The 18,543-nt window shown below is 39.7% G+C and overlaps 1 protein-coding gene across 2 annotated transcripts in view; it reads left to right on the top strand.

Moving 5' to 3' along the window:
- Positions 1 to 17,059: 17,059 nt before the first annotated feature.
- The window catches only part of LOC111978040 (peroxisome proliferator-activated receptor gamma coactivator-related protein 1), a 144,986-nt gene continuing 143,502 nt past the window's right edge, over positions 17,060 to 18,543 (top strand). For both annotated transcript variants that reach the window (XR_011481428.1, XM_024007802.3), the window contains exon 1: positions 17,060 to 17,725. Coding sequence is in view for 1 of the 2 variants with exons in the window: in XM_024007802.3 (XP_023863570.1) it covers positions 17,567 to 17,725 (159 nt within the window). In the remaining variant the exon portion in view is untranslated. The remainder of the gene's footprint in view (positions 17,726 to 18,543) is intronic.

The following is an 18,543-nucleotide window of genomic DNA, read 5'->3' as shown; positions in this document are numbered from 1 at the left end:
TCCGGTAGCCTACTTAAGCATTGTGTAGCCAGTTTGCGGTCTGTGTCGATGCGATCTTTGTTCTTGTTTTTATGTTTTAAAAATTATGTACTCATCCTTCTTCTTCCTCCAAACACGGCAAGTGGAGTTTAGACCAAAAAGCTCTATTTTTGTCTCATCAGACCACATGACCTTCTCCCATTCCTCCTCTGGATTATCCAGATGGTCATTGGCAAACTTCAGACGGGCCTGGACATGCGCTGGTTTGAGCAGGGGGACCTTGCGTGCGCTGCAGGATTTTAATCCATGACGGCGTAGTGTGTTACTAATGGTTTTCTTTGAGACTGTGGTCCCNAGTTCTGGGCTGATCCCTCACCTTCCTCATGATCATTGATGCCCCACGAGGTGAGATCTTGCATGGAGCCCCAGACCGAGGGTGATTGACCGTCATCTTGAACTTCTTACATTTTCTAATAATTGCGCCAACAGTTGTTGCCTACTCACCAAGCTGCTTGCCTATTGTCCTGTAGCCCATCCCAGCCTTGTGCAGGTCTACAATTGTATCCCTGATGTCCTTACACAGCTCTCTGGTCTTGGCCATTGTGGAGAGGTTGGAGTCTGTTTGATTGAGTGTGTGGACAGGTGTCTTTCATACAGGTAACGAGTTCAAACAGGTGCAGTTAATACAGGTAATGAGTGGAGAACAGGAGGGCTTCTTAAAGAAAAACTAACAGGTCTGTGAGAGCCAGAATTCTTACTGGTTGGTAGGTGATCAAATACTTATGTCATGAATAAAATGCAAATTAATTACTTAAAAATCATACAATGTGATTTTCTGGATTTTTACAGACCTCTACATGCTTTGTAAGTAGGAAAACCTGCAAAATCGGCAGTGTATCAAATACTTGTTCTCCCCACTGTATATATATGCATTTATATTCTAACTTTGTGTGTGCTAAATTGAGGGTCTTGAATTTGAGTGATAGCCTCAACATGAAGCACTGAAGACTGTCTTTCTAAATTTGGGTTGTATAACATTGATAGTAGGGGTTTTATTTTACCATGTTATCAGAGTTCTAATGTTAAAGCGCATCAATACATATGGCATTCTGGATGATACAGTATAATTGACTTGAGCATGTTTAGTATGTTTATAACTATGTACGTGGACTAGCAGTAGTGACTAACGTGTTATGGGTTAGATAGAATGATTAATTGTGCAAAATGTATTTGTAGCCAGAGGCTAAGTCCATACAGGGACAGAATGTTTGCATAAGAGTGTGCCAAATGATAGGTGACCATTGCTGTACATTCATACCCCAGGGTGAGGGTAACTTTACTGTTGTAGTGAAACATCTGAAAAAGCTCAGTGGTGATTGGAATCCGTTTGGATGGGTTCATTATTTGGTGTTAGGGGAGCTACAATATTTAATTGGTTGATTTATGGCTTAGTTAAAAAAAAAAAAATACAATAATGCTGATTATAAATTTGTTAAGAAATTGTGCAGCAAAGCCGTTGAGACTATTCTTGCCATGCCATTACTGACCCCTGAAGGAGACGCCTCAGAACCCTATTTACCTGATTTATTTCATATGCCTGATCACATGTCTGATGAAGACTGATGATCCATAACTCCGAGGTAAAAACATTGAGTTAATAGTGCAGCATTTCCATAGGCCATGCTCACGGCAGGAGTTATGTGAATGGTGCTCCCAAGGTATGGTTAAAAACTTCTTCAGGCTAGGGTCCTTTTTTCTCAATTTCCACCTGACTGATGTGCCCAAAGTAAACTGCCTGTTACTCAGGCCCAGAAGCCAGGATATGCATATAATTGGTACCATTCGATAGAAAACACTTTGAAGTTTTGTAGAAATGCTAAAATAATGTATGAGACTATAACACAATTGATATGGTAGAAGAAAATCCAAAGGAAAACCAACCAGAATAATTTTTTGGGGAGAGCCCATGCTCTTACAATCGAAAGCATATGCAATTCCAGCTCCAAGATTGCAATTCCTATGGCTTCCATTAGATGTCAACATTCTTTGTTCCAAGGTTTCAGGCTTGTAACTTGAATAATGAAGAAGAAATATGAGTTTTAGTACGACGACACCAGTTTGGAAATCCGTGTTTGAGTGCGCACGCACCTGCTAATTTTGCTTTCCTATTGAACATACTTCTTTCCGTATGAAATATTATAGTTTAATTACATTTCAGGGTACCTGAGGATTAAATAGAAACATATTTTGACTTGTTGAAACAAAGTTTAGGTGTAGTTTTTTGGATTCCTTTCTCTGCATGTTGAACGAGTGGATTACTCAAATCGATGGCGCCAACTAAATTGACTTTTTGGGATATAAAGAAGGATTTTATCTAACAAAACAACACTACATGTTATAGCTGGGACCCTTTGTATAAAAAATCAGAGGAAGATTTTCAAAAAGTAAGTGAATATTTAATCGCTATTTGTGATTTTATGAAGCCTGTGTCGGGAAAAATATGTTGATGTGGGGCGTCGTCCTCAAACAATCGCATGGCATACTTTCGCTGTAAAGCCTATTGTAAATTGAACAGTGCAGTTAGATTAACAAGAATTTAAGCTTTTAACCGATAAGACACTTGTATGTACCTAAATGTTTAATATCCATAATTTTTATGATTATTTATTTGAATTGCGCGCCCTCCAATTTCACCGGAAGTTGTAGACAGTAGCCCTAAGAAGTCATGGTGACCCTGTGGCAATATGGACAGTCTCAACGAAGCTATTGCCTTGTGTGTGGTGATAAAGTATGTACTGATGTTTAAATTCATATGTTCCTTTCCCCCTTCTGAGAATGAATTGCACTATGTGAAGGGGTGAAACTCAATGGCAACGGAGGTCATTTACAATTGTAATGTACTAAGTGTAAGGAAGTATTTCCTTTTCCCTCTTTTTCCTCATGTCAATGCTTGTTTAATGGAAATGTTTGTAATTCATTTTCTATAAGGTTGAGACTTAGTCTCAAAAGGGAGGAACTATCATGGAAAATGACATAATTAGTCATGCTATCTCGTGTTTTACTGTTCAAAGAATTGTCTCTTGTTATATGCTAGTGTTTTTCTAACCTGATACAAACTTGTCTTTGTGGAACTTAGTCATAAGACTGGGTGTATAGCTAGGGTCTGCTTGGGTGCGGCCGCAGCATGTGCCATCCCGTGGGTTTACCATCTAGAGAAAGTCACATTTATGGAAACTTGCAGAAAGGAGCACATTATAGTGTTTTGCTATTGTGAATGCAGTTAGACGGTTGAGCCCTCGGGCTATCAACCTTGTGCGATCTTAAGTCTGCACAGTGTGTAGAAGGTAATTAGTTGTCTATCTGCTGACTGCCACATATACAAAAGGAATGTGCTTCTCAATAAAGGCTTTACTGTTCGTTGAGCTTTTCAACTATGCACTGTTGAGTGGATAGTTGATTCTCCATTTTTGCTAATCTTATAATAAAGTGTTGTTTGAAAGAATCTGCAGTCTCTCTTCCCTTTGATTAGATATTCCACGACATCTCTTCAGCAAAAAACGTTAAAATTAATGACAGATTACTTGAGTTATCTAAAGATTAATTCAGACTATTTTGAGGAAGTATATACTGGCTACAGCGTCTCAAGATGGACAAACCGTACTAATGCCACTTTTTTCTCGTTTTTCAAGCGAAGGTCTTGTAAGGGAGAATGCGACCACACAAAGCATGCAGAAGGCATGATTTGAAAAGCACTGTTCGGTTCGGGAAGAAAATCACCAGCTCCAGTTCGGTTCAGGTACAACTTTTTGGACCTCCTGCCCCCCCCCCGAACTGTGGCTGCCTTCCAAGCAATGGGAACCTCCCCAGAAAGGAGAGACAGGTTAAAAAGGTTGGAGATGGGCTTGGCGATGATAGGGGCAAGAACCTTAAAGAAGAAAGAGTCTAAACCATCTGACCCAGATGTTTTTTTGGGATCAAGTTTCAGGAGCTCCTTTAGCACCTCGGACTCAGTGACTGCCTGCAGGGAGAATCTTTGTAGCGGGGCAGGGGAAAAAGTGAGAGAAGCATTGGGGATAGTCATATTAGAGGGGTGGGAGATGAGGAAATGTTGGACAGGCAAGGAGGCGTGGCTGAGTCAAATGAGAATCCTGTGTCGTGTGTTTACTATGGATTAAATTATATATGACATGATATTTTATCAAATCAATTCTCTGTAATTAATATTACCTGATTTAAACTGATCATGTAAATGTAATTAACTAGGAAGTCGGGGCACCACGGAAGCATGTTTATAGAGCTGTTCCGAATAAACTCTTAAAGGTCTGGTAATATTTTATATCAATATCAGTCAATTATTAATCGTCACCTTATTCAGTCTCATCTGAACGTCGTAAAATTCTTGGCTATCTTCACAAACCCTGGCTAACAAGTTGAATCAGCAATACAAAATTTGGTTTAATTATTTATTTACTAAATACCTAAATAATCACACAGAATTACATATACACAGGATGGATCATACATTGATTACAAATTATGTCATAAAAGAAAACGTTCCTAGCAGACAAAACCGATACAACAGCTGGTTACACAAAGAAAGGGGTTGGGTTTGAACGAAAAAGCAGGAAGACTGAGGAACAAAAGGATTGGGTCTCTATCAGACCTTATGAAGCTAAGCTATCGTAAATACAGAATCATATGCATTCTAAATAACCGCCCATTCGGAAAATGCAATAAATATATTTACTCTGAGCTGCGCTTTGATAGATTGGTCGAAGATGGAAGGCTGGGTTGCCCAGCAGCGATCTCCCTTGTCCTTTGAAGAATATTTCTGGGTGGATAGGTTGTAGTCTGTCGTCGTGTGGTAGAACGAATACTTGTAGTACCCTGTCGTTCTGAAGAGATTGTCCGCCCTTTCCTAGGCCACCCATGTTTACAGCTGCTGCTGATAACTCGATGTCTAGCATGTATCACTTCTTTAGTGAATAAGAGTTCAAAGTTCATACCAAGTTGCCATACTCAGCTCGTGCTACATTCTGCCTGGTGTAGTCAAAATTCATCCTTCCAGCGTGGTGATCGTCACTTCCACGTTGAAATTAGCCCTTTTAAACGTGTGGACACCAGTCCTCATGTCGTCGGGAACATAAGTTAATTTTGTTAGGTTCTAGTTGATATTAGCCCTTTTAAACGTATGGACATCAGTCCTCACGTCATCGGGAACACAAGGTTGACTTTCGTCAACGGGCTTTTGTAGTAAATGTAGAAAATGGGTTGGTTCATCATTTCCAACCAATGCCTATTCACTTGGGTGTGGCCACTGAGTGGGCATATTTTACTTATGAAAACAATTATCTCATTTTTAAAACTAAAATTACGTTTAATCTTTTCACAAATAGTTTCATATTTAAACATTTAAATTGCACAACAATTCCATGTGAATCTAATAACTAGAATGTGTGGACTTTCCAAGATGATACAATTTATGTCGTCCTATCATCAGTAATAATGTCTCAGATGACAAGTGATCTGACATCATATTCTTTAAGTACCAATGGATACTTTCAACTGGTTGGATTACCGAAATATTGTTCCGTTCCCAACCTTTTGATGTTACTATACTCTCTTTCCAAGCGTCTATTCTGTAGAGTAGAGAGAGAAAAGGGGGAAAGGTATTTATGGGGGTCATAAACCTCACCACCAGGGCAACTTCATGACACCTGACTTAATGAAGTGGTGATTAAAGAGCTCGGCCATGTGCTCAAAGTGCTCAGCTTCTTGTCAGTAACAACTACAACATCAACATTAAGGGACATGGGCAGCTGTGAGAAGGAGGGTTTGTTCTCTAGGTCTTTAACCATTTTCCAGAACTTCTAGGGGTTAGATCCATAGAGAGAGAACTGTTCCTTAATGTTACTAACTTTGGTAGTCTGATTGCACTTATTTCACATTTACCTGAATGAGAGCCAGTCAGCCTGAGTATGCGTGTGCCGAGCCTTTCGCCAAGTGCAATTCTTGAGGTGGAGTAACTCTGCAAGATCACGGTCGAACCAGGGGCTGAACCTGTTTCTAATTCTCATTTCCTTTATGGGGGCGTGTTTGTTAACAATACCACTGAAAATATCAAAAAAAGAAGGTCCAAGCGCCTTCGACTGATGGGATCAAGCAGATTCTATACCATTTTACAGAGGCCTGTTCATGAAGGAAGGCTTGCACATTAAAGTTTTTTAGCAAGCTTCTATGACAAATCAGGACTGGTCGTTTCACTGAGCAGCCATTACGAACACAGGCTGTAAAACAGTGATCACTAAGGTCATTACAGAAAACACCAGACTGATACCTATCAGGATTATTTGTGAGGATAACATTGAGGAGAGTAGCCTCTGGGTGTTTGGAGTCATACCTTGTGGGATTGATAATAATCTGAAAAAGATTTAGGGAGTCCCATTGCTTTAGGACTCTGTCGGGTGGTTTAAGCATGTCCCAGTTTAGGTCACCTAGCAGGACAAATTCAGACTTAGTGTAAGGGGCCAGGAGAGAGCTTAAGGCAGGTAAGGGTACAGGCCGGTGCTGATGGAGGATGATAGCACCCAGCAACAGTCAACAAAGAGCTATTTGAAAGTTTAATGCTTAAAACCAGCAGATCAAATTGTTTGGGGACAGACTTGGTGGAGACAACCGAGCACTGAAGGTGATCCTTGGTAAAGATTGCCTCTCCACCACTTTTGGAAGCTCGGTCTTGCCAAAAAAGGTTATAACCAGAAAGGTTAACATCAGTATTCAAAACACTGACACAGCACGTCTCAGTAATGACCAACACATCTGGATTGTAGCTGTGAACCCACACTTTTAATTTATCAATTTTAGGTAATAAGCTTCTAGTGTTTTAATGTGCAGAAAACCCAGGCTTTTACGAGAGCAGAAATCAGTGAAGCAGATATCAGAGCACAAGTCAGAATTGGGGCTAGCAACAGTAGATGGGCCAGGGTGTAAATGCACATTTCCAGATATCATCAACAGTAATACAATCAAGGCACGGCATAGGACAGGGAATACTCTGCAGTGCTGATTTATGACATCTGAATGTGCATCAGATGGCAACAAGATCATATTGTACAGCAATTTCATCAGGTAACATGAATACAAAGCCAGCGAGAGGTGGTTCAAATAGGATGGGAGGCCAAAAGTCTGTGTAACCAATAGAGTCAGATTCCTGAGTGTGGGAACAAACACAGTCTGTCCCACGGTTGGGTAAAGAAAGTTCGTAGTCAACAAAGCATGCAGGAATCATGAGGCAAATAGCAAAATGCACAATATATTTTTTAAATATATAACGACTTGGGGCTAGCCATTGTAAGTTCAGAGTCACTCGCCCCAACAGTGCGTGTGTGCTGGAGGCTAATTGAAGTTGTATCTGGTCTGCACTAGCAAGCCTGGCAGCCTTAACTCAGCATTCAGTCTCCATAAAGTAAAACATATAATTGAAATGTACTTTATTTTTCAATTTTGTCATTTTTCATTTTCTTCTTGGCTCTCAAAATAGCTTAAGACAAAACACTACTCACTCAGTTCCAGGTTGGATGGTGTCCTCAAGTCTCTGCTGTTTGTTTGCTTGAGCACCCTCCGTATAGCTTGCGAAAAGGAAACCTTGGTAGCAGTAATAATCTCCGGGTAATTTTGGCCAAAATTAGGTTGTAGACACTAGCCAATTATTGGATTTACCCCCTTATGAGTAATGATGATACGTTTTATGTCTTTAAAATATAAATAATAGACAAATAATATTTATTATATATACATAATATATATTTGATTGAGAATTTATATGACGATGCTCCAGTTCCGTTCAATGGTGCAACTGCTGTCGGCATCCAAAGATTATCCAACTTGAATAAACACTTGGAGGTAAAGATGACAGCAGTGGTGTAGTCTATGGTGATACAGATATCGCTAATTATTGATATCTACATAGTGCATTGATGTGAATCACACTGCTGCTCTCTCATTTAGCTATTCGCGCCTTACGGATTGTGGTTGTAGTGGATGGCTGTTCACAAATTTAAATGTGTATTTGAACCCAATAATGGTTGAATTCAAGAAGTTTAAGCTGCCTATCAATCATTGTTCTTGAAACCAGTGGACAGCCAGTGAAAAATGCGCTGTTGCAACAGCTGCATAGTTCGGATTCCAGCCTTTGTAATAAAAGTGGGGCTTTTATTGCTCAAATCTAATTCATGCTGATTAAAAAAAAATCCATAGGCCTAATGGACACATGCTCAAACTTGCACACGTTAGACTTAAAGGGTCAATCTGTAGTTGCTACATCCATTTTTTTTTATTTTTTTTTTATACATTATATGTATATATCCATTGATTATTGAAGAATATAACTTATAAATGCCTCATGAGCTTAGTTCAACTGTCACACCAAAATATAAGCTTGTTTTTCTCCAGTGTTTGTAAACTTTGTAAATGTAACAAAACTATATAGCCTCATAACATAGTTAAAATAATAATTTTGATATCATGGATGGTCAGTCCTTGCATCCATAGCTCTGTCTATTAATCTGTGGTTACACTTTTTGCCAAAACGGAGGCGGGGTGTCCGTTTTGTTATTGTTTCATCTGTGGATTTGCCCTTTAATCAGCTGCATATTATCAAGATATCAAAGTGTCACCAACTAAAAGGTTAACAATAGACCTGTATCTAATGCAGCATAAGGCATTCATTTTTCACATGTAAATAGCACTTATGAGTAGTGCTCAAAGCATGCCATTCCATAAGTGCAGCATTTATTTTTCAACTCGAATCAATGAGCCCAATCAGTCCTCCATGACATCAAAATCATTAACAACAGAGTAGGGCTGGCTAATAAATAATTTGTTTTGGGATTATGCTCAGGTAAAGCAATATGGCTAATCTATACTTCCATATTTCCAAGTCCTATTCTTAAAGATCAAGGGGTACAACATTTTCATTAAAAACCAAAGTCTATCAGAATTCCAGTCATTCCAATAGAGATATAATTTAATCGTATTATAATATTTAGTAGAAAGCAATGGGTTAGAAAAAGCCTACATAACCAACCCATAAAGTAAAATTTTGCATCCATATATGGCCAGCTATGTAAACTTTAACATTGATTAATCCTGCAATAGATGTCGTTCAATTGGTAACATACATTTTTTGTCTTCTTCTATTGCCTCAGATTACGTTACTGAGTTTGTGCAATCAAAAAGTTAAATAACTGATTACAATTTTGGACAGGTAACTGTAATTGATTACATTTAGAAGGTAACCTACCCAACCCAACATGCCAAACATGTTTAATAGCAGGTTTATTCATACGGTCACAGTCATCATGTGACTCCCTAATGGATTACAATGAAAACCTTGTACACTTTCATCCAAAGGTGAATGGCTTTAAACTGCATTTTTCTCATGATGTATAGCATGTCTCAAAGAAGTCATGTTGGGAACCACAATGACAAATTCTCCAAACATGTTTAATCCATCATGTGACACTTGTCCTTATTCTCATTACATAAAGGGCTGTGAAAACAAAAAACACAATACAGGTTTGGATGTAAACCAGAAAAAGGATATTGTTGTAGTACATACATTTTTCACAGGTTAGGGTTAAGCATGATATTCCATGTCAGACTCTTCAAAGCCACTTTTCTCAACATCTTTGAACCAAACGGTTGTTAATTAACCCTTTTCAAGCTCATATGACTTGTTATATTTTGATAGAGGGCTGGAAGCCTCAGGCAAATGGGTTACAACTGACAATTTCTCACAAGATATCGCCTCTTACACAGATCACAGGTTAGAGTACATATTCTATGCCAGACTTTTCAACACCGCTTATCTCAACATATTAGACCCCAAAGTATACCAGGTCAAGCTGTTTCTCTTAAATTCATTAACATGATGGACATTTAAGCTAAACAATCTTGAACCAAAGATTTTACATGCAGTACAGTAATGAAAGATGGACTCTCAAAATCACACAAATGTTTAGCCTGGTCTAGATGGTTTCCCATGTGAACAGCATCCAATTTTATCATGTAGGACATTAATGAAAGACAGAATGAAAATATGAAAGAGGGCATTTTAATGTGAGATATTCATCTAACAAAGTACAGCCCAAACAGAATGGCATTTGGAGTATACTGTACATGAGGAGGTATTGTAGGTGTTGACTTGGAGGGGTGTCATGATGTTATTATGTCAGTGTTATCATCATGACTGAACAAGTTGGGCATTACAAGCATCTATGCCTAATCTGAATCCTAAAGAAACCCATCCCTCTTCACAGACCTCTCTTTCTACACTTTACATTTCTGATAATACAATGTACAAATTCTAGCTTGGCATGACAATAATGAAAGCCAGAAATAAATATTGAAGAGGCCTTTTTACTAGAGGTCGACAGATTATGATTTTTCAATGCCGATACCAATACCGATTATTGGAGGACAAAAAAAGCAGATACCGATTAATCGGACAATTTATTTAAAAAAWAATAATAATAATAATAATTATATATATATATCATACACACACACACATTTTTGTAATAATGACAATTGCAACAATACTAAATGAACAATTAACACTTATTTTAACTTAATATAATACATAAATACACACACACACACAGCTCTGAAGTGACAATGATACTGAAGAGTCTGCTTAGGAGACAAATACTCTCAACTGTTTGAATAAAAATAGAGTTTAAGTTACCTGTGATGAATGTTGAAAACAAAAACTGTCATTTCTATATGCAGGAAATCCTATTTTAATAATGGGCATGGTAAGAATTGACAACCAAAGTGCGAGTCATAATTCCCATGACACCTAGCAAAATCTGAAAAGCGGTTCCTTCATTTATTCCATAGGATATTTTTAGATTCACTTAAAATAAGGTCTGTGTTTCGTGTAGGCTTACATCACCGTGCCAATTTTATAACCTGTCTCTTATACACATCTAGATGTGTATAAGAGACAGCCATATACCTTTGACTAATCTGGAAACTATCACCTCGAAAACAAAACGTTTATTCCGTTCCGTATTTTATCTAACGGGTGGCATCCATGAGTCTAAATATTCCTGTTACATTGCACAACCTTCAATGTTGTCATAATTACGTAAAGTTCTGGCAAATTAGTTCGCAAAGAGCCAGGCGGCCCAAACTGTTGCATATACCCTGACTCTGCGTGCAATGAACGCAAGAGAAATGACACAATTTCACTTGGTTAATATTGCCTGCTAACCTGGWTTTCTTTTAGCTAAATATGCAGGTTTAAAAATATATACTTGTGTATTGATTTTAAGAAAGGCATTGATGTTTATGGTTAAGTACACATTGGAGCAATGACAGTCATTGATTGATTGTTTTTTATAAGATAAGTTTAATGCTAGCTAGCAACTTACCWTAGCTTACTGCATTCGCTAACAGGCAGGCTCCTCGTGGAGTGCAATGTAATCAATGCAAGATTGAATCCCCCGAGCTGACAAGGTTAAAAATCTGTCGTTCTGCCTCGTTTCTAGGCCGTCATTGAAAATAAGAATGTGTTCTTAACTGACTTGGCTAGTTAAATAAAGATTAAATAAAGGTGTAAAAAAAWARATATATATATATTTTTAAAAAATCAGCAAATCGGCGCACAAAAATACCGATTTCCGATTGTTATGAAAACTTGAAATCGGCCCCGATTAATCGGCCATTCCGATTAATCGGTCGACCTCTACTTTTTACTGTGCAATATTTCTTGCATTTCCATGACTGATCATAACTTGTTTTCTCATGGGTCTCTCTTGTCCCTCTGCAGCAGACATATAGTGAGCAAAATGTTTGGAACATCGAATAACAGTATCGAAATCGCAATACATAGAGATAGAATCATAATACTTATCGTATCGGCACCTACAGTATGTATTGTGATATTGTATTGTAAAGGTCCCTGGCAATTCCCAGAAGAATTTCATGACTTTTTCCCCATTTTTTTCTGGTTTGTCACAAACTTTATTCCCACGTACACATTTTTAGAAACATCTGCTCTAAAAGATGGGCATTGTTGTGTGTGTGTATTTGTTTGGTTCCACAAATGGGGAAACATTGCCTCTAAGTGTAAAGCATATTAAAGAACAAAAGAACAGTGAGAACAGTCTCCTTCAACCGGTCTTTAAACAGCCAGACGTCTACAGCTCCATGATATAATCTACAGTGCATTCGGAAAGTATTCAGACCCCTTGACTTTTTCCACATTTTGTTACGTTGCAGCCTTATTCTATAATGGATTCAATTATTTTTTTTCTCATCAATCTACACACAATACCCCATAATGACAAAGCAAAAACTAGTGTAGATTTTTTTTGCAAATTTTTATAAAACACCTTTGACAGTGATTACAACCTTACGTCTTCTTTTGGTATGACGCTACAAGATTGGCACACCTGTATTTGTGGAGTTTCTCCTATTCTTCTCTGCAGATCCTCTCAAGCTCTGTAAGGTTGGATGGGGAGCGTTGCTGCACAGCTATTTTCAGGTCTCTCCAGAGATGTTAGATTGGGTTCAAATCCCGGCTCTGGGTAGGCCACTCAAGGACATTCAGAGACTTCTCCCGAAGCCATTCCTGCGTTGTCTTGGCTGTGTGCTTTAGGGTCGTTGTCCTGTTGGAAGGTGAACCTTTGCCCCCGTCTGAGGTCCTAAGCGCTCTGGAGCAGGTTGTGACAGGTAAATGCATTTCCAAATCATGTCCAATCAATTGAATTTACCACAGGTGGACTCAAATCAAGTTGTAGAAACATCTCAAGGATAATCAATGGAAACATGATGCACCTGAGCTCAATTTTGAGTCTCAAAGTAAAGGGTCTGAATACTTACGTAAATAAGGTATTTCTGTTTTTTATTTTTAATACATTTGCTAAAATTCCTAAAAACCTGTTTTAACTTTGTCATTTTGGGGTATGGCGAGGCAGAGTCTGCAGTAGACATGTGCAGTGTTTGATGATGGGCAAACTGACCGTTCAGACACACAGCACACTCCTTATCAGAGCCACTGCCCAGCCTCAGCCTCTCTATCAGAAGTTCTCTCAACTCTGCAGGAGTCACAGACACCACACCTGTGTGTGTAGTTGTCTTGCCCAATAGGTCAGGTTGGCAAAATAACTGTCTCAGCTTAACCAGGATAGCCAAAACATCTGCGTAGTTCCTGAGGACAGTCCCCTCCTTAACATACTTGCTGATGGTGGTGAGTCACTCTGTGCGTGCCAGCGCATATTCCTCCCTCTCTTTGTCAGCTCCACCTCTTCTATACTGACGCTCCTCTCCGGTAGGGAGACCAGAGGCCACCCACACACATGGCTGGTTTTTGTACAACGCAGCGTGAAATCCCAATTGTCATATTAGATTTGTTTTAATATGTTGTCACAATTACTGTCGCTACATGTGCTTACCTCTATGCGGCACAGCCTTCAATATGTGAAGGCAGGGCAGGGATGGGCAACTCCAGTCCTTGGGGGCCTGATTGGTGTCACACTTTTGCCCCAGCTAACACACCCGACTCCAACAATCAACTAATCATGATTGTTCATTGGTTCAATTGGTTCAATCAGCTGTGTTTGCAAGGGATGGGGAGAAAGTGTGACACCACTCCAGCCCCCGAGGACTGGAGTTGCCCATCCCTGGTTTAGGGGCTTGATAATTGAGGGCTGGCAGAAGGGGAAACTATGTTGCCATAAAAAAAAAATAACACAGGAAAAATGCCATACAAACTATCAATAACAAAATTTGAATTAAACTATATCAGGCTGCTTTTCTGTTCTATTCAGGTCCCAATACAGGCTCAGAAGGATCCTGTGAGAGCAGGACATTTCCTGGCGACAGTAGTCCTTGCAGTGCTTCTGCGTTAAGTCTTGGAGGCACAAAAACATATCGGCTGCAGATATAATGATGTCCAGCTTCTTGGACACTTGTACAGTTTTAAAAAAATCTAATTTGATTTGTCACATGCGCCGAATACAACAGGTGTAAGACCTTACCGTGAAATGCTTACTTACAAGCCCTTAACCAACAATGCAGTTCAAGAAATAGAGTTAAGAAAATATTTACTAAATAAACTAAAGTGAAATAATAATAATCAAAATGTAACACAAGAAAATTACATAACAATAATGAGACTATATACAGGGGGAACCTGTACCGAGTCAAATTGCGGGGGTACAGGTTAGTCGAGGTCATTTGTAAAGTGACTATGCATAGATAATAAACAGTGAGTAGCAGCAGTGTAAAAACAAAAGGGGGGGGGGGGGTCAATGTAAATAGTCCGGATGGCCCGGACTATTTAATTTTTCTGCAGTCTTATGGCTTGGGGGTAGAGGCTGTTAAGGAGCCTTTTGGTCTTAGACTTGGCGCTCCGGTACCGCTTCCCGTGCTGTAGCAGAAAGAACAGTCTATGACTTTGGTGACTGGAGTCTTTGACAATTTTTGGAGCCTTCCTTTGACACTGCCTAGTATATAGGTCCTGAATGTCAGGAAGCTTGGCCCCAGTGATGTACTGGMCCGTATGCACTACCCTCTATAGCGCCTTACGGTCAGATGCCAAGCAGAGGGAAGTGGTGGTTTACCTTCTCGTCGGCTAATTCTTCACACTGATGACAGGGATTTGGGCCTTGTCTTGACAAAGCAGTATATCCTTTGTGTCTGACTCCTTAAAGAAAAAAATCTTTGTCCAGTTTGAGGTGAGTAATCACTGTTCTGATGTCCAGAAGCTCTTTTCGGTCATAAGAGATGGTTGCAGCAACATTACATACAAAATGAGTTACAAACAATGTGAAAGAACAAACAAAATAGCACAGTTGGTTAGGAGCCCGTAAAACGGCAACCATCCGTGTTAACTGTGGCTATAAATGCTACAAATTCCACCTTATTCATAATAAGTGTATCCAGATAACTTGATTGACATATAACAATTGCAACTGGTTGAGGTGCATCCACCGCCATATCGTCTTCAGAACTGTGGCCTTTTGCCCCTTCAACTCTCTTCACCACCTCCACATAAGAGATTTGTTGTACAGCCCTGATCCTTGACAGCTCAACCTCTTTCACCCTAACAGGTCACTCAGAGAATTCGAGAAATATGTTCCCCACCACATTTGCAACATTTTATATTCACAGACTCTTTAATAACATATTCCTTCCATCTGCAAACACTTGACACATGGCCAAAGTTTTTACACTTCTTGCATAGTATTGAGTTTTGCACAAACGCTCTTGCTGTCATGTTCGTCATAGTAATCGGACCAAGGCGCAGCGTGCATAGAGTTCCACATCTTTTAATAAACAGAAATTCACCAAACAAAACAACAAAAGCACAAACGAAACGTGACGCAACTGGTGTGCACACAGGCAACTATCTGTAGACAAGATCCCACGAAACGCAAAGGGGAAATGGCTGCCTAAATATGATCCCCAATCAGAGACAACGATAAACAGCTGTCTCTGATTGGAAACCATACCAGGCCAACATAAACCATTAAACACCTAGATGACCCACCCTAGTCACTATCACGCCCCAACCAACAGAGAATAAACAGCTCTCTATGGTCAGGGCGTGACACTTGCGGCATATCTTATACTGTATATCCCAACTTTACATAAGGTGGTAAATACTCTTCAAAAAACATCAATAATACAGATAAACTTTGCTCCTTTTCCCCATACGAGTCAAGTGACGTGCATGAACTACTCATGGAATTGTTAGCCTAAGATAATGATTATCAATGTCCAATGGGATGCCAGAGATAACAATACCATACCACTCCCTGGTTACTTTGACTGCATCCACTTTTCCCAACGCCGTCTTCACCATCCTCGTGACTTCAAAAGAGTTTCCCAAATAAACATCCTTATCCAAAAAAACGTACTCCAACAAGCAACGATTCATCAGACTCATTTTCCACAACAATTCTTGCCCTTTTTGTTCTATTCTTGGACTTCACTGTTGTCCACTCATCTTTCTCGCTAACTGTACTCGACGTGCTTTTAGCTTCAAACGACACTTCTGCTTCCGCCATCTCCCGCTCAAGCCCTGTCCAGATTTAGCTGAGGGGCGGAGTTAAACTCTGACCCTGTACATAATTTAGCCGAGAATGCAAATACCACGTGTCCCTATGCCGGTCTTGGTCTATCAGGATGATTAATTTTCACAGAGGAGTTTGTTGCTGGGACGGGACGTAAAAGGTTGCGTCCTGCTGAACGCGCCCCCCAGTGGAAATGGAGTCCCTAGAGAAAGCAAGAACAAGATGGTTGTCAGGAGTAGTGCAATATTATCATAGGGAGACATATACTTGGAAAACGGAGGAAAAATCAGGAAAAAGATGAGTCTGTGACAGTAGGAGTGAAGTTTATGGAAAAAGTGGACTCTTGTCTTTTGGCTAATCCATGAAATGAAAATTTTATGGTTTCATGGTGAGTGAAAAAGAGTTGGGTAATGTGGAATTGGTGAGGGTAAGCATAAGTGGTCTAGTGATAATTGTTTGTGTTTCTGTTGGTCAGAGGGAGAATGCGCTCGGAGTAAAACGAATGGGGGCAAGAAAAGTGAATTGTTTAGCTCTCAAGAAAAGGGCACCAATGAAAGGAGTGATAACTGGGGTAGCAGTAAATTTAAAAGTTGACCAGCTGAGGGGAAAGATTCCCGGTGTATGTGATGCTCGTCGTTTGATGTGACGCAGACAGGGTGGCGAGAGGGGGGAAACAGAAGAGTCATTGTCTGTTCTTCTGAGTTTTGAAGTTGATCTTTGCCCGACAAAGTGAAGTTAGGATATATAAGTTATCCTGTACGAGCGTATGTGCCGAATACATTACGATGTTACAGGTGTCAAGCTTATGGGCATGTGGCAGCACTGTGTAGGAGGGAGGGTCCAAGGTGTGAGAAGTGTGCAGAAGGGCATGAGACAAAGGAAGGTGTAGTATTGGGGAAAGTAGTGGAATGTGTTAATTGTAGGAGTACCCATGGAGCTGGGGATCAGACATGTCCCGTGCGAGAGAGGCAGGTTGAGGTTTCCAGTGTTAGAGTAGTGCAGAAGTTGTCTTATGCTGAGGCAGTGAAGAAAGTAGAGGAAGATGGGTTAAGGGGGAGGAGTGGTGAGAGTAGTAGAGATATACCAGTACAGAGGGATAGGCCAAAAAGTGATATAAGTTTCAGTAAGATTGGATTTTTAGCATTTATAGCAATGGTTATCAACTGTACTGCAGAGATGGAACGGAAGTCGCAGAAAATGTAGGTTGTGGTGGCAGGTGCAGAGAGGTATTTGGGTGTGTGAGACTTGACATCAGAAGAGTGTGTGTGGTGATATTCCATCCTTTCAGGTTGATGTCATGAGGTAGGAATAAATACATTGAATTAGTGGAGTAGGGTGGTGTTAATTTTATTTTATAAAAAAATTTAATTAGTGAGTGTAGTGTTAGATGGTAGGGTATTTATTTAGTACATTTTTATTTTTCAAGCAAAGTAAGGGAGTTGTATTCGACACATTTAGAGTGTGAAGGGAGTTGTACTCCAGTCTAGTAGGTGGCGGTAATGCAACAAATTGGATGCCAACCACCGTTAAACCTCATAGAAGAAGAATTTTCACAGCGCGAGAGTGTTGTAACTAAAATGGCGGCGCGGTGGGGAGCAGGCGATGAAATTTTAGCTGCCTGCAACATGGAATTTTTCTCAACAAATACTCTAGACGAGGTAAAGGTGATACTGTTGTATATTTGGTATCATGCGTGTATTTGTGCTGTATGGGAATGTCTCGTGTGCTGGGAATGATGCGCTGGAAAAGTGACACGTGGATACAGCCACTGTCCAGAACAAACATGGCATGGTTGATTATTAGCAGCCGGTTGGAGAATACTGATTACATCTAATCCCTTGATAAGTAGATCGATTATTTGTGTTTTCTTTAACTGCTGTAGTGACTAGGTAGCATCCAAAACAGTATGTGAAGTTGCCTGCTGGCTAACTAATCTATTGCTAGCCTGGATGTGTAACGTTAGTTAGCTAACGGTTAGATAGACAACGTGATTTTTGGCTTTAAATGTGTTGAACTCAAGTCTTTTGGATTTCATTGTTTACTAACTGCCTCGGTCAAACTAAAGTGGATGATTTTATATAGTCTAGTTATCCAATGGCCGTTCTTTAATGTACAAATATAGCCAACGTAAAACCACTTGGACAAGTGGTTTTAGCTAGCTACTGTAACGTTAGCTATAAATTGGGAGATGTCCAGTTTGTTCGTCCGAGATGAGGCCATTGACAGTTAGTTGAAAGTCTGTAAAACATCGTGAAAGTCAATGTCTGGCAATGACATAATTTAACCAAATGTGCTGATTTTAATGAACCTATAATATCTATCTATATGCTTCATGCTGATAGATGTTTCTTTAGCCTGTGCCTCTTCAAATTCAGTCTCGAGTCGGAGTAATTTACACGTGGTTCTAAATGCATGCCGTTGTAAAACGCTAAATTAGACTGCGTTCTCGTTATTAGAAGTATTGTTAATAACTAGT

This window comes from Salvelinus sp. IW2-2015, linkage group LG18 (assembly GCF_002910315.2).
Source record: "Salvelinus sp. IW2-2015 linkage group LG18, ASM291031v2, whole genome shotgun sequence".
Lineage (NCBI taxonomy): Eukaryota > Metazoa > Chordata > Actinopteri > Salmoniformes > Salmonidae > Salvelinus > Salvelinus sp. IW2-2015.
Note: the sequence above shows the minus strand (reverse complement) of the source record. Positions and strands in the feature narration are given on the sequence as shown.